Source organism: Erythranthe guttata, chromosome 2 (assembly GCF_056151865.1).
Source record: "Erythranthe guttata isolate IM_541 chromosome 2, IM_541, whole genome shotgun sequence".
NCBI classification, from domain to species: domain Eukaryota; kingdom Viridiplantae; phylum Streptophyta; class Magnoliopsida; order Lamiales; family Phrymaceae; genus Erythranthe; species Erythranthe guttata.
In genome coordinates, this window is record NC_142534.1 from 3,087,357 (window position 1) to 3,103,005 (window position 15,649).

At 34.4% G+C, this 15,649-nt stretch overlaps 4 protein-coding genes across 6 annotated transcripts; 1 reads left to right on the forward strand and 3 right to left on the reverse strand.

Annotated features, from left to right (window-relative positions):
• The first annotated feature begins 534 nt into the window (after positions 1-534).
• Positions 535-5,987, forward strand: LOC105949658 (uncharacterized). Its single transcript, XM_012972974.2, has 13 exons — positions 535-1,078; positions 2,348-2,421; positions 2,767-2,850; positions 2,995-3,075; positions 3,371-3,451; positions 3,794-3,886; positions 4,138-4,317; positions 4,451-4,518; positions 4,673-4,724; positions 5,006-5,059; positions 5,158-5,250; positions 5,367-5,433; positions 5,551-5,987. The coding sequence occupies exons 1-13, from the start codon at positions 937-939 to the stop codon at positions 5,640-5,642; spliced, it is 1,161 nt and encodes a 386-aa protein (XP_012828428.1). The 5' UTR covers positions 535-936; the 3' UTR covers positions 5,643-5,987.
• A 181-nt stretch (positions 5,988-6,168) lies between these two features.
• On the reverse strand, positions 6,169-9,287 carry LOC105949703 (Polymerase/histidinol phosphatase-like protein). Its single transcript, XM_012973023.2, has 5 exons — positions 8,637-9,287; positions 7,702-7,826; positions 7,285-7,602; positions 7,015-7,184; positions 6,169-6,803 (listed from the first exon to the last, which is right to left on the reverse strand). The coding sequence occupies exons 1-5, from the start codon at positions 8,958-8,960 to the stop codon at positions 6,409-6,411; spliced, it is 1,332 nt and encodes a 443-aa protein (XP_012828477.2). The 5' UTR covers positions 8,961-9,287; the 3' UTR covers positions 6,169-6,408.
• A 1,065-nt stretch (positions 9,288-10,352) lies between these two features.
• On the reverse strand, positions 10,353-13,563 carry LOC105949712 (RNA-binding CRS1 / YhbY (CRM) domain protein). 3 transcript variants are annotated; one of them, XR_016034037.1, is made up of 7 exons: positions 13,450-13,563; positions 12,491-12,941; positions 12,004-12,405; positions 11,669-11,828; positions 11,537-11,580; positions 11,089-11,160; positions 10,353-10,683 (listed from the first exon to the last, which is right to left on the reverse strand). XR_016034037.1 is itself a non-coding variant. In XM_088824722.1 (5 exons), the coding sequence occupies exons 1-4, from the start codon at positions 13,521-13,523 to the stop codon at positions 11,691-11,693; spliced, it is 1,065 nt and encodes a 354-aa protein (XP_088680848.1). In that variant the 5' UTR covers positions 13,524-13,563; the 3' UTR covers positions 10,353-10,683; positions 11,669-11,690. The 3 variants fall into 3 exon arrangements, 1 of the variants encoding a protein (XP_088680848.1); XR_016034036.1 differs by lacking the exon at positions 11,537-11,580; XM_088824722.1 differs by lacking the exons at positions 11,089-11,160; positions 11,537-11,580.
• A 396-nt stretch (positions 13,564-13,959) lies between these two features.
• LOC105949713 (early nodulin-93) lies at positions 13,960-14,966 on the reverse strand. Its single transcript, XM_012973035.2, has 4 exons — positions 14,751-14,966; positions 14,567-14,628; positions 14,373-14,448; positions 13,960-14,217 (listed from the first exon to the last, which is right to left on the reverse strand). Exons 1-4 carry the CDS (start codon positions 14,848-14,850, stop codon positions 14,114-14,116), a joined length of 342 nt encoding a protein of 113 aa, XP_012828489.1. The 5' UTR covers positions 14,851-14,966; the 3' UTR covers positions 13,960-14,113.
• Between the last annotated feature and the right edge of the window lie 683 nt (positions 14,967-15,649).

Genomic DNA, 15,649 nt, shown 5'->3' on the forward strand with positions numbered 1-15,649 from the left:
TTTTTTCTTTGATCAGATCAAATCCTTGATCCGCTTCGGGATCGATACCAGTTTAAATAAGATATGCAAAATAAGAAAAGAAAAGACCAGACTTAGGTCGGAGTTAACATTCGTGTTTTTCTTCGATGGTTCATATTTGTTGTTTAGAGTGATGAGGTGGATGTTCTTACCTTGCATGGCTGTATTTACAAGGGAGGGTTCAGGGTTGGATTCCAAATCTTCCGTCAATTCAGTTTAATCGATCTAATCACTCCAGTAAACTATAGTCGACCACTAGGCGACTACAGTATTGTTACTAGCTTGTTGTTTTGTAAAAGTGTCTGCAATGCTCAACTTATTTTGGTCCTTTTTTTCTTCAAGAAACCTCATATTTGGGCCGATTCCACTTTTGATCCTCTTGTTCCAAATTGAACAAAGTTCTTCCAAGGTTCAATTTTAAACACTTTTGGTTCCCGTTGGAAATTGAAATTTTAACTAAATTTTTAATATTATGTATAATGAAATTTATTTAGTTAATTTTTTAGGATGGAAGTTGTTACATATTATTATCGTTACTACGAATAAACAGAGATTCCCCGTAATTTCCGAATAACAAATATCCAATAGCCCTTGTTTCAAAACTAACCAAAACAAAATAAAAAATTAATCTTTCCAAGTTTTCGTGGAAACCGAGGGAGGAGGGTTCCTTCTTTTCTCTTTCTTTTTCTTTGAAAACCTAAGAGAAAAAGAAAAAAAAGAATAAAAAGAAAATTAAAAAAAAGAAAAAAATAAAAAAACACGCGTAAAGCGAATTCCTTCGGTAGTCAAACCCTCCCGGTTGCCGGCCATTCCAGAAATTCTTCATCCAAATTACGAATCGAAGAAGGAATTCATAACGGCCGGCGGTGGATAGATTTCGGAGGAATAATAGAGGTTTGGTTTTTGTATGTTTTTTTGATGGATAAGATGTACAATAGGCTGAGGAATTTGGACGCCTACCCCAAAATCAATGAGGATTTCTACAGCCGTACGCTATCCGGCGGCGTTATCACGCTCGTCTCCTCCATCTTCATTGCGTTGCTTTTCCTCTCCGAGTTCAGTACGTGATTCTTTCTATTTTATGCTTCTGCTGCTATTTATGTAGTTGTTTATTGTTTTGCTACCGTTTCTTCGTTTCTGCCTAGGTTTTAGGGATTTTTTTTCTCTATGTGTGTGCGTAGAAAACGTTAATTTTGGATTTTCTTTTTAGTTTTGTTTCCCTGAAGGAAGAACTAACGGCTTATTGCTTCATATTTTCCTGGGCTAATGGCTCGGAATCTATGAGCAATAGTGATAGTTGTGAAATAAGGAGAATAATGGTGCATATGGTGGTGTAAAGGAGAGAAGGAAGGCCCGATTGGGACATTGAGAATCAATAAAGATTCAAAATTTGTGCGTAGATCTGGACACTACCTTGTTGTATTTATTTCGTAATATGGAACATTTAGATTAGTTCGTTGAATTGATGTCAGAATTAGTCTTTTAATGTAGTTTGTTTCCTTTTGTGTATGATGTTGGAAATCTGTTGTTTGCTCTTAGAATTAACACTGGCAATCAGAGTTTTCACATATGATATACTGTCAGAAAGATACTGAATGGTGTGTTTTCAAGTTCTTTTGTGGATCCTACTTTGCAGTGGTAAATGTGAACTGATATTAAGTAAGGTCCGGGTTCGACGTTTCTGGTTGGAGATCTTGTGTAGTAGTAAGATAGATGCTAGTCTATTCAGGTAGAGTATAGGTCAGCGGCTAAGAAATGAGTTGCATACATTAGTACCGAGGAATTAGTTAAGAAGTAGATGAAATATAAGTCAAATGGAGTCACCTATTTGCTTTGTACATTATACTGATTTTGGTCGAGCAACAGGAAATGTGAATGGACGATAGAAAAAAGTTATTGGTTATCCGTTCTAATTTGGTATCCAGTTGAACGTGATTATTGAATTGATGAAATGATATTTATGTAAAAGGCCAAAGAAACAGAAAGATTGGGATTGGGATTGGGATCTTGTATCCTCTTTGCATTTTGCAGTAGTTACTATCTCGCCTATCACCGAATGGGATTGGGATCTTGTATGAAAGCAGTTGTTTTCCCAAAATTTATACCATTCAAGCGTTATTTACGTGTATGTAATCTTGCAACATGTTTTGTGTAATAAAAGATTATGCCGGCATGCTGCAACTATTTCTTAGATGGTGGTGATATCTTTCTTATATAATTATTTGAGAGAAATTATCTAATATACATCACTGTGCAGTATGTTGAAGCTCTTTTTCTAAAAGTTGCATTTTTCTTTGTATATTAAATCATATTTGTTGGCAACCTGCAGGATTATACCTCCACACTGTTACAGATTCAAAGCTTGTGGTAGACACATCTAGGGGAGGAAAATTACGTATCAATGTAAGATAATTGTCTCCTGTTTAATACCTGAAGTTTTTGTTTGACATTATACGCTCAAACTTACAATTTAGGAGTATTCTCAAAGCTCTAATCTTCTTAAAGATGAATCACTTGACGCAAGGTAGTTTAGTCTTCTTATATGGCTAGACTCTTGACTTCTCTTTCATTACCAATTTAATAAACTTAAAACTCTGAAATGTTACGTGCTCATAGTAGTTCTTGTTCTTCTAATTAATTGGTTGAAGGCTTGATGCCTGATCGGTAGCTCGAAATACTCATTCTAGTTTTAGTATGTTCTGTTCAGTTGTGCATATTTACGACTCATTCATCTCGCTTTGAATGCAGTTTGATGTAACATTTCCTTCCGTTCCATGTACACTGCTGAGTGTTGACGCCATGGATATTAGCGGAGAGCGGCATATGGACATAGTATGCTGTGCAATTGATTTTCTTTTTCAGTTTATTTTCATTGTTTGCAAATCTTAATACTGTCTACCTTTCTGCTTCGGCTATCGTTAGCCGTGACTAAAATAAATTCTGATACATGGTTTGTATGCTTCACTTAATTTTCAGAGACACGACATTTTCAAGAAAAGGATTGATTCTCATGGTAATGTGATTGAAACGCGACAAGATGGAATTGGTGCACTCACGGTAATGTGATTTTTATGTACGCTACTATTTTTTTTATTGTAACTTTTCCATTTTCTGTATGGAAACTCCACTTGTACTCTGGTGACGTTTCAGAGAAATTCTTGTAGATAGATTATGCTTTATTAAGAATCATTTCATTAGAGATTGGAGATTGGCTTTTATCATCCACATATGATTTGTCAATATAGTCGTTTCCTATTCTTATATTTGTCTCGCTTGCTCTCTCTCATTGTTTCCTAACGCACACAATCCATTGTTCACTTGCTCATTCATTTGTTCTAAATATGTTATTCAGATCGAGAAGCCTCTGCAGAAACATGGTGGCAGGCTTGAGCACAATGAGACATACTGTGGTTCATGTTTTGGTGCAGAAACGGTATTTCTATCTATTTAAGTTTCATCTTCGTTGCTTAATTCTGTTTTTAAACTGAGCTGGAGCAAACAAATTGTATAGTGGATACTCTGCCATTCTATATGAAAATTTGGAATCATGTACCTGTGATAACCATTCATCTTTACCTGAAAATTCGTAATCATTCATCTAGATGTTTTAGATTGTTTCAAGGTTAAGATACAAAAAGGGGGTTTTTCCTTTAATATTTTTGCTATGTTCATTTTCATAAAATTTGTTGCTGTGTGGATCTATGTTTCCGATGTTGCCCAATCATCTTACATACATGAAGATTGGTCTATTAATATATTTATTTTTCTTTTGCAGTCCGATGAAGAGTGCTGTAATTCATGTGAAGAGGTTCGTGAAGCATATCGAAAGAGAGGCTGGGGAATGACAAATACGGATTTGATTGATCAGGTTGATGGACACCACTTTTCATGTCTAGTGTTATCTTAATTTAGCAATCAAAAGTTATTAATAAAATTGTTTCTAAGTTTATAAACGTTCATTTTTATATCTGAATATTTGTTCAATCATCTTGAAAATCAAAAAAAAAAAAAAAAAAAAAAAACCAGAAAAAAATGATTCATTTGCACTGTCACGAATTTCTCTTATTTTCTGCAATAAAATAATTGTCTCGTTTCTGATGTGGTTAATATGGTATTTAGTGTAAAAGAGAAGGCTTTGTTCAAAAAGTGAAAGAGGAAGAAGGCGAAGGATGCAATATACATGGATCTTTGGAGGTTAACAAAGTGGCTGGAAATTTTCATTTTGCTCCTGGTAAAAGCTTTCATCAAACAAATATGCATCTGCTTGATTTGCTGGCTTTACAATCAGAAAGTTATAATGTAAGAATCTGTTTAGTTCCCATTATAGATTACGCAATTTTCTCTTCGTCTCCTATCAATAATTAATATTCAGTTTCTTTGAATTTCAATTATTTACATTGATTATTCCACCTGTTTATGATGTGCCATGCAGATAAGCCACAAGATCAACAAGTTATCATTTGGAGATTCTATTCCTGGCATTGTAAATCCATTGGATGGGTACTCTTTTTTCAAACTCTCGAGCACTCTTTCAATCTATCTGCGATAACTTCAAAAAGGAAAAAAAAAAGAATGAGAGAAGCTGATGAATGGGATATTTCGTCTTATATTTATTCTATTGCGTGCATTAATAAAAGTTTTTATTGAACTTCAGGGTAGAGTGGGTTCAGATAAGGCCAAATGGAGTGTATCAATATTTTCTCAAGGTTAGTGTATTCCGGCTACCTATTTCTACCTATCATCGTCTCTCTGTTTCTCTCTCATAAATACACTTCCGAGTCGTGAGCAGTTAATCTTATAAATAATTTGAACTATATATCTATCCTACCTTTAAAAGTACGAATGTTTTATGTTTATCAACTTATTCATGATTCCTATTATACCCCTGTCACTACGATAAAGTATGGTTGGTTAAAATTTTGATTGATGTTACAATTAATGCATGCAATACAGTGTGTTTGTCTAAGCGTCCCAACTACTTTTGCAGGTGGTTCCAACTATATACACCAATATCAAAGGCCATACCATTCAGTCAAATCAGGTACTTCTTAAGGCTCCTGAAGATGGAAAATCTTGTTGAATAATTAATTACCTTTTGTCTGTTTTCGAGTTATAATAAATTACCGTTTATATATGCAGTTCTCAGTAACTGAGCATTACAAGAGTTCCGAAGAGGACCAGTACAGATCCCTTCCCGGAATTTTCTTCTTTTATGACCTTTCTCCTATAAAGGTTAGTGGTACTCACTCGTACTAGAATAAGTTAAATATACACATCTCAAGTATAACTTGCAAGAAAATCAGCATATTTTACCAATGCGCATCGACTTTTTTTTTTTTTTTTAACAGGTGACTTTCACAGAGGAGCATGCATCATTCCTACATTTTCTTACACACATCTGTGCTATAGTGGGAGGTACCTAATTTTATTTTATTTTATATTTTGCTCTTCACCTTCCAATTCTTGCCACACAAAAAAAAAAGAAAAAATCGTCGAAAATTTTACGACCCCAATTTATATTGTATTATTCAGGTGTATTCACAGTTGCTGGAATAGTGGATTCCTTCATCTACCATGGTCAGAAGGCAATAAGGAAGAAAATGGAAATTGGGAAACTCGGTTAAAGCCTTTAACTTATCACGAAACAAAGAAAAAACAAGAAACGGGGTTGGGTTATCACGACTAATCATATTTTGCACCATCATTCACAACGGGTTTTCGAGCTAGTGAAGTGTACAACAGACAGCAAAGGATTATCGAGCACATCAAGCTTGAAAACAAGGCCTTATTTATAAAATCAAAATGTATAACTAGTTTAATTTATGATGCTGCAATTGTAATATCGATCTTGAAAAATCCCTCTTTTCTTTTTCCCCTGCCGACAGTTTTGCCGTTTTGTTCGCAGATTATTGATTATGTGAGAAGTTTCATTGTGACATTTTTAGAATATACAGCTCTGCATTGTTTGACCACGGACTTAATTTCAGGCGTATATAATATAACTGGTAAAAGGGTTGATGCTATATCGAGTAATTTTGCGTTATATATCGACAAACAATCACACGCAAACATATACGTTGATGTGTGTGTAGAGTGGGTAGCATCTACTAAACCCTGGTAAAAGAACGAAAAAAAATCGAAATCTAGATATGAGAGAAGCTTGTCGAATGTTGACGCAGAAGATAACATACACCAAAGTGATAAATTAGGAAAATTTTCAAAACTGTAACATTACAAGATGATCTGAAATAAAGAAATAATTTTTTTTTTCTGTGGACAATCAAAATTGCCTCGAAAAATAAATCGACAAAATTGATATTTCTCGTCACCTTTTCGATGTATGGAAGGGAAGGAATAGAAAAAAGAAAGAAAAAAGAAAACAAAAAATACCTAAATACTTTCTGCATGAACAACCAAATCTCCCATGGTTGACTTGATGGTCTCGAATTCAGCATTTTCTCTTTCTTCTTTCGACAACCACGATGACAGACAATTGTTGATCAATTCATTCGCATTGCAGATGGGCAAATTCGTTTTCGCAGCTTTTGTCCTTCCGAATTTGATAATGTGTTGCAAATTCGAGTCCGAAGGATCTTTGATGTAGTTTTCGAGGATTTCAAGAATGGCATTTCTCCAAATTGGTCGAGCCATCTTCAGGAATTCGTGCACCATAGTTACCGGAACACTCGCGCTCCCTAAATCGGACTCGTGTGGGCCCCCTCTCCCATGATAATCCGATCCTCCCAGCTTTAAAAGATCGTGCGCATCTGCCAAATCACTGTATACTGCACGTAATTAAGTGTTCGTCAGTAAAAAAAATCGACTAAAATTTAGAGCTAAAGATTTGTCCAAATAAAATTCGATGATTTTTTATTTATTACGGATTTGAAATCCTCCCTTCAAATCCTTCCATACAAATGAATCCCAACATAAAGCACATGCAAAACTCGATTCGATTCTTCGAGTTTTAAATACTATTCAAACAAACTTACATACCCGATAGCTTGCCATCGCTTCTATAAGCCTCTAAACCATGTAGGCCCGCATCTTTAAGTCGTCTTATTATAAGAGCCGGATTTTTCAATGCCCACGGATGTGCCAGCACAGCAACTCCACCCGTTTCTCGTATTAACTTAACCGCTTCCTCTGCCACAGGCTCACTTCCCCTGACAAAAAAAAATTAATCATCAATTTTATTTTAAACAAAAATAATAATAATTATTAGTGGTTTCACTTTAACTAAAAAAAAATTAGAAAAAAATTTACGTGGAGTATGCGGGCCCGCCATCATGAAGGTACCGACTGAAAGCCTGCTTCAGATTCTCAACATGCCCTGCTTCTAAAAGAGCACGAGCAATATGAAGCCTTCCGGGGGCGACCCCTTTGCCTGCAATCTTTGAAACGGTCTCCCATTTAACGGGCAATTTGAGCTTGTGCAGCTTAGCTACGATGTTCTTCGCACGGAGGAACCTACCCTCTCGAATATCGCCTAAGAATTTTTCCAATAGTGCGGCTTTTGTGGGCCCGCAGCTACTGTAGTACGCGAGGATGTGAACGGGTTCTTCTGCCCCCGAAGAATCCCCTCTGCCAGTCGTAATACACAAAATCAACAAGATATTTCATTAGATGCATTTCAAATGATTAAATCAAGAAATGAACAGAAGGGAAAAGAAAAGTGTTTACCTTGAGTGAAAAATTGTACTAATTTCGACACCGGGAATAATTTTGATGCCGAATCTGCGAGCTGCATCCATGGCTTCAGGGATGCCGGACATCGTATCGTGATCCGTCAAAGCCAGAACTTTTACCTGTTCTGGACAAAAATTAAACACATCATCAATCTGCATCAAATCGACATCGATCTTCACCAGATTTTCAAAATACTTCCAAATTGTTTCATTCGCACGATGTAGATAAGGATACATAGTAAAGAAATTCCTAATCCATTGCAATTTATGCCAACGAAAAAAGATCGGCTAAATGGATCATATACATTAATTGGCTTGCTTTATTCATTAATAGTTAGAAGGAGCTCAAAAAAAAAAAGTCCAAATAGCAAGAACTTATAATCACGGGTTCGTTAACCAAGTGTGAGACGACAAATGAAACTTTGAACTTTGCACTTTCTCTCCACCAAATCCAAAATCAAATATAACCAACCGTGTTCTACACATGTCAAACAATTGAAATACCAAATTTAAATGCCGTTCACATTTTGTCTCGGCTTTCGAAGAACGTCGAATTCAAAATGTCGACAAATTTCAAAACTTGGAAGAGCTCAAAGCACACTTTCCAAATGGAATACAACAGTTGGCTCTTCCCCATACACTTAGAGACTATCTTCGAAGAAAACCACTAAGCTCATTGCTCCTTACATTATCAACAATGTGTTGCAAATGTATTAATCGAAAATTACGAAAACTTATAATCGAATCCCCAAATACAACATCAGAACACAACTGAATAAAACAGAGAGCCTTTCAACAATCAAAAACTTGTCAAGAAAACACTAAAAATCAACACACATATCACCAATGAACAGAGAAAAATCATATGAATTCAAGAAAATGAAATTAAAAAAAAATAAAATAAAAAAATTCAAGATTCAAAAAGCTGACCCCTTTATGATGAGCTCTCTCAACAAGCTTAGTGGGGGACAAAAAGCCATCGCTGCATGTTGTGTGTGAGTGGAATTCAAACACCAGTTTCTCCTTCGGCTGATACCATTGCACCCCAAAATCATCTAGAAAAGCATCCACAAATATGCCCGAATTATTATTATTACTACCACCACCGCCGCCGGCGCCGGCGCCGCTGTTCGACTGGTCCAAGAAAACCCAGTCGCTGACCGCTTTGTAGGCCACCGTCTGCTCGAGGGTCATTTTCCTCTTGGACCCACCTCTCTTCTTCTTCTTCTTCTTCTTGCTGTTATCAGTCATCATTCGATTTCAAGAAAAAGTATACCAAGAACAAGAAAGAAGAGAGAGAAAGCGAAGACGAAGAGAGAGAAAGTGGGTGGGTGGTGTTATACTTATAGGGGCGGAGGGGTAGGATCTAGGAGGGAGGGGTGTTAGTGTAGGGTATATGTATATATATATATAAAATTGGAAACTGAAGGGTGCATCTTTACAGGGTTTCTCTTACAGGACAATATGTATACGGAAATTATTCCTATAATTTTTATTTTTTTATCACGAAAATATAGGACACAGGTTCAGGTTTCTTTTGAGTGTTTTCAAAAGGGGTAAATTGAGAAGAAATGGAGCAACAACATTTGTGGCTTTGACCACCATCAATCTCTCTAATCTAATGTTTCCAATAATTATGTTGAATTACAAAAATCACTTGCAAATACCAGCTAAATTACATTAACACCCTTGAGCAGTGTCGAGTCTAGGAATTTATTACATGGTGGGCTTAAATTCTCGGAAGTTCGGAAACAGCGGTCCCGAATTATTATTTTTGAATTATTTTAGAAAAAAAATAAATAATTCTAAAGTTAATTTAATTAATGTAATATAAGTATATATCATCATTGAAATTTGAAACTCCTTAAATTTAACATAAATCTAATTATAGGGTGTTTGTATTCCTTTTTAGGGGGCAAATAGATCAAAATATAGAAATAAAAATAAAAAGATCAATTTTCTTTTTCTTCTGATGTATTTCACCGGATGATGTATGTTCTAGAAAACCAACTTCAACCCACAGTTTCATCCATTATTAATAATGAGACTGAATTTTTATGACAAAGTTTCATTTATAAAACGAACTTCATTATTTAATACTTTTTTATATACAAAGAAATTCAAAAAATTTATTTATGCAAAAATATATTAAAAAATAATAATTTTAGAGAGTTGGAGAGGCACTGAGGCAGTGAAGGGTGGCAGCCTAATTAGGCTGATTTGACACACTGAGTGGGGCCTCGGGATCAACATATTACACATTGGTTTCCACATTTTCATGCATCATCAAATCAATTTACTGTTCATTTACTTAATTATTATTTTCCTGCTATTTTTTACCCAATGGCTATTGCCTTTTTTTCCTTGTCAGAAAGATTCAGCCGGGTCGGACCCCACAAACCCAGCCCTTTTCTCTATCACAGTCAAGTCACAATTCAACTCAGTTGTTGGGATGAATCGAATTTTGAATTATATTTCATTAAAAAAATATTTTATGATAAAAATGTATATATTAAAATTGCCTCATGTTAAATTAAATAAACTTTCACAAGAGTTTCGTCCAAAAAATAAGCTGCATGCAGGAGGTATTGTCAAATTCGTCCTACTTACTATACTTTAAGGTTTAGTTTCGTTGTCAACATAAGATTAGTCACGGCAAAAAACATAATCAGAAGATAAGATAAGCCATAATAACATAATATTTTCAGAGTGTTATTATTTAATTAGTGATCGCTAGTCAAACGAAAAAAACCCCTAAAAGTACGTCTTTGCGGTGAACCAAACCAACCCCATACCCCCGACCCTACTTATAGAAGAATGCCACGTGGCAGGTGCATGCATAAGGCAGAATGAGGTCTATATCTCATTTCTCTGGAGACAGACAGCAGAAGTGTGGAATTGATGTATCAGACAGCAAGAATGCAGGTTTCTCTCTCTCTCTCTCTCTCTCTCTCTCTCTCGATGAAATCAGTGGTCTCTGCATAAATATGTAATTAAAAACATTATAAATAAGAATAATAATGTACTTGGAAATTAGTATGTACTATATATTGGTTTTAGTATCTTATTTTATATTTTGTATTTAAAAAAAAGCACAATGTTTGTTTGAATTTTATAGCACTGTCAAATCATTATATACACGAAACGAGAGAGTAACTTTTGAATTTGTTTTACCCACGAAAAGATACTGAAGTCTAATTTGAAAAGTTTAACAAACGTAATTTCATTTTGAGAAGCCAAAAACCTGCAAAAGAATTGGAAATTATTCCTAAATGATTCCGATAAACAAGTTATACGTGATAGTTCCTAAAATCCCAACGAACGTAACGGCCAAAAGTAATCTTCAATATTTGAATATATGCACAGAATTAGCAAGTCTTGCCTGAAGATTGAAACAGATGGAGGTTCGAAGAAAAAAGAACGAATCCACATCTTTCTTAGGCAGTATTGAACTCTGCACGGAAAATAAAACATATGGCGAAAACACGAGATGATGGTGCGTAAATATAAGATAAATCACGTTTATGGTGAAATAAAACGAAAAAAATGATTGCAAAAACATATTTCTCTGGGCTAAAGGTTTACGACAACTGAGTAACAGTAGCTAAATAGAACTAACACTATTATAATATGAAGTTTTATTCTCTTTATTGTCCGTTTCGCTACCAAACTATACGATCGACGTGATTTTATACCAAATTGACATCAAAATTCACAAGCACTGGTCATTCATTCAGGTCCACAGCTGATATCATGCAGAAACAAGCTTAACAAAGAAATTGAAGGATAAAATATTATTTATCCGTATATGCATTTACGTATATATTTACCCGTAAATAAAGGGATGGACCAGAACAATTTTGATACTCGTTACCTAAGGGAATACAGAAGCATATTATCCATGAAGCACTTAACAACCTTAAGTTTGAAATAGTATGAAGAAGAGAAAATCAAATACTCACTTTCTTATATCAACTGTATCCCTCAAATCTTCTGCCTCGGATTTTCCTCCTTTCTATACCGAGCAATATGTCGATGATATTCTTCCAGTTCATTCTCCAGCTTTTCAATGAACTCGCCCGTATGTTCCAAGGACTGTTCATATCGGTATTTCTCCAGAGCCTGTAATCAGAGTAACTATTTTTACATCATACGAATTAACAAAACAAGAACCATCAAAATATAACCAATATAAATAAGCAAGTTCTCACCTAGAAATCCCTAGTGTCAATAATAATACGCACGTAAAATTACCGAAAATATGACCACTCAATAAGTAATATTTTGTTTTTCATACCTTTGCTTTGGATAGAGTATCCAGAGGCGACATGATATCCGGTTGAACATAATTCTTCCCCCGATATAATATTATTATACTATTCGGCTTTATGTCGATGACAATGCCTTTGCTCAACCGAGCGAGCTCCTCGGCATATTGATGCACTTGCCCAGGTTTGCATGGTTTGCATACGACTTTAACCGTCTCGTGCCTCTTCCAATGAAGATGCATATTAAGAACAACGCCTCCAAATACACCTCGTCTCCCAACTGGAACATAATGTTTCTTTTTCTCCCCGGTTCGCTTAAGATAAAACCTCTCTTCTTCGGTCAATATTTCGGGGTCGTAGGTTTCGGGTGATGCTTTAGTCACCTCATATTTCCTCAGTTTCTCAATCAACCATTCTTCTTTCCGTTTTGCCTGAAAGAAATATACAATGTATAATATGTATATAAAGTATTTAGAGTCGAGAAAAGACGTAAAATCGTAAGAACAAATTGCTTACCTTTTCGAGCTTGTATCTGATTCTAACTTCAGGGTTCGGAGAATTCATTTTCTTCTTTGCTTTCAACCGATAAAACCTGAGTTCATTCAGTTTTGCCTTTCTAGAAACGTCGGACTTGTTTGCGATTTTCTTTTCTTTCTTCAAAGACACTCTGTCATGACTCTGATTACCGATGCTAAATCTAACAACATCTTCGTCTGTCTTCACTTCAATAGATGCATTCGTTGTGTCTCTAGCATATCCCCTAGAATTGTGAGGTCCAAATATACACGATTTATTTACAGACGAAGCATTCACTAAACTAAATCCACATGAAAAACCGGGAAGAGATTTCTGCAAATGATGAGTTATTTGATTCCGATAACCAAAACGACCTACAAAATGTGTAAACGAGGTGGCTTCAGCCGAACGAGTAGTAGTACAAATGGTCCTGAATAGCCATTTAAAATCCCTGCATAATATATAAAATCCATCACTTAACCACAGAACTACATTTGAGTTTCTAATTACAAAAGAATCAAAGGCTAATTCATTTGACTGGCATAAGAAAAAAAAAAAAAAAAACCTCAGTATAAAATCTGCGTAAGTAGTTACAAGATGAAAACACCATGAAAAGTGTGGTTGAACATTTTACAATTACAAATTCATTGGTTATAGCAACAACGAAATCCAGAAAAAATGTACGGAAGCAGGCGCGAAAATGATATTAAGCCAAATACCTCGTATTGATTTAAAAAATGAAATCGAAAATTTATAATTCAATTAAGGGAAATGTGCTGTTAATTGTTATTATAGTCATTTCTGTACATAAACGAGCTGAAGATTGAGAGATGTATTCGCAGAAACCCTCGCTATTGATACATGTAATTAAAGGGGGGGAAAAGAAGAAGAAGAACATCATACAGTACATACAGACTCTCTCTCTCACACACACACACACACACACGCGCACTGATTACCTTCTCGTAACGGCAGTAGCAGCGGCCTTGGTGAAGATGATACTTGACAACCGGGAAACTGAAGCACCGGTCATCTTTGATCGTCGCTTGGCTTTGTTTTCCGGTGAAGAAGAAGAAGAATAATTTTAGCCCAAATTCGATTCGGCCCATTTTGAAACGGATCCTGGCCCACGCGCTGTTTAATTTCCTTACTTAATATAGTCCGGCCCAACGAAATTCTATTAAATTAGCAAAATATTAATTTAACGATATATTTGTTAACATGTTGTACATTGGTTGGAACCGAAAAAAAATATAATTCAAACGAGTTTATTAATTTATCGATGTTTTAGTAAGAATAACTTTTTTCTTCACTTTGATTTCGCGTTTGTGCATTTTAATATATTAATTAATGAATGATAGTTTATTGTTAAATAAATACAATCAATAAATTTTAATTATTTAATTGGTTTTAAATTAAAAAAATCATATGTATCAATAAATATATATTATTTTACTCCATGTATTGCATTTAAGTAGGAAAAAAGCACTTTAATATTATTTATTTATTTGCAGAATGATAAAGTTGGTGGACATGATTTTACAGCATAGTCGGCTTTAATTAGAAATGAAAAGCAAAAAACATTCAGTAGAGCAAAATCCACGTCATCCTATGCACTATGTACTAATGTTTGTGGTCGGAGAGAGACGCGCCGCCGTTGAAGGAGTTCCGGCGTGCCGTCGCCAGGACAGTCTTGTCAGCCACTATGAAATACGCCATTCCCGCCACTGATGTCATAATTAATTAATTAATTACACCAACATTTAATTTTCATCATGTTAATTAATAAACTTATAATAATAATAATCTAATTTTAATTTGCTACATAACAATAATAATAATAATATATTTAATTTCGAAAAAATAATTAATAAAAACTGACCGGTTGAGATTATGAGAGCCTGTGCAGTGGGATTGAGGTTGGCTCTCGCCCATGGCAGCATTCTCACACTTGCCATCTGCAAATTCATTATTTTTATTTAACAATAATAATAATAATCCCAAATAATAATTAAATAGTATAAAAATATATTTGGTAAATTAATTAATATTTAAAAGGTATATGTATATACATACAGTTGGGATTGCAGTTGCAATAGTGGCAACCGCTGCTGCTTTAGCTCCGGCCATAACACCCTCTGTCCAAATAATAAAATCAAATTGATTTATAAAACAATACTAATTAATCAATAGAATCATTTATATTATTGAAAATTAAAAGTATTAAATTGAATTTATAGCAAAATAAATATGTATATACCATGAGAACAGCGTTTGGCAAGTGCAAGCTTTTGCTCAAGAGAAGCTGACAAAGAACATTTCTCAATAGGAGACGATTCACCTACATTTCTTCTCTCCATGATTCTTGTTTTTTTTTTAATTAGTTTGAAATAATATAAATAATTTTTATAATTTGGATATGAGTTTGAAATATTATATATATTGCAGAAAATGTGGTGTTTGCATTGAGCAATAATAATGGGAATAATTAAAGGGTGGTATTTATAATGTGTTTGGAGAGTGGTTTTAGGAAGGTGAGAATTTGATGGTTTGATTTAATTCCAACGTCGGATAAATTGGAGTGATGAGTCACTTGTTTTCAATTGAGGTTTCTGCTGCTACTGCTGCTTTTCCCCATGCTGTAACAAATAGTACAAACACTTGCATAATTCATTGAACCTAGCTTAAAATCTATATCAATTTATTATTATTATTATTTTTTTTTTTTGTAAAATTGAGTTGTAACTCAGTTTTGATTGTTTTTTTTTGAATAAAAAATGATTAAACTTAGCTTATTTAATTTCTCAAAATTACAATTACATATATAATAAGGACTCGTTCGGTTACGATTACATGAGATTGGATTAACTCCCTACTGACTAATTAATTATTTAGTTAGTAGCATGTACGGTTTCTTAGATTAGATTTTCTATTAAATTTGTTAAAATCAGTTATTACATATGAATTGTCTATAAAACCACTTAGTTTATAATAATACAATATAATTATAACGATAAATTTGTATTTTTTCTCTTTAGTGACCCCCTATTAAATTAAGGGGTAATGGCAAATAGGCCCATGACAAGGGCACTTAATTAAAATAGGGACATCCAACTTTTTTGTCTTTCAAATAAATCCACCCCATTCAAACTTATTTGC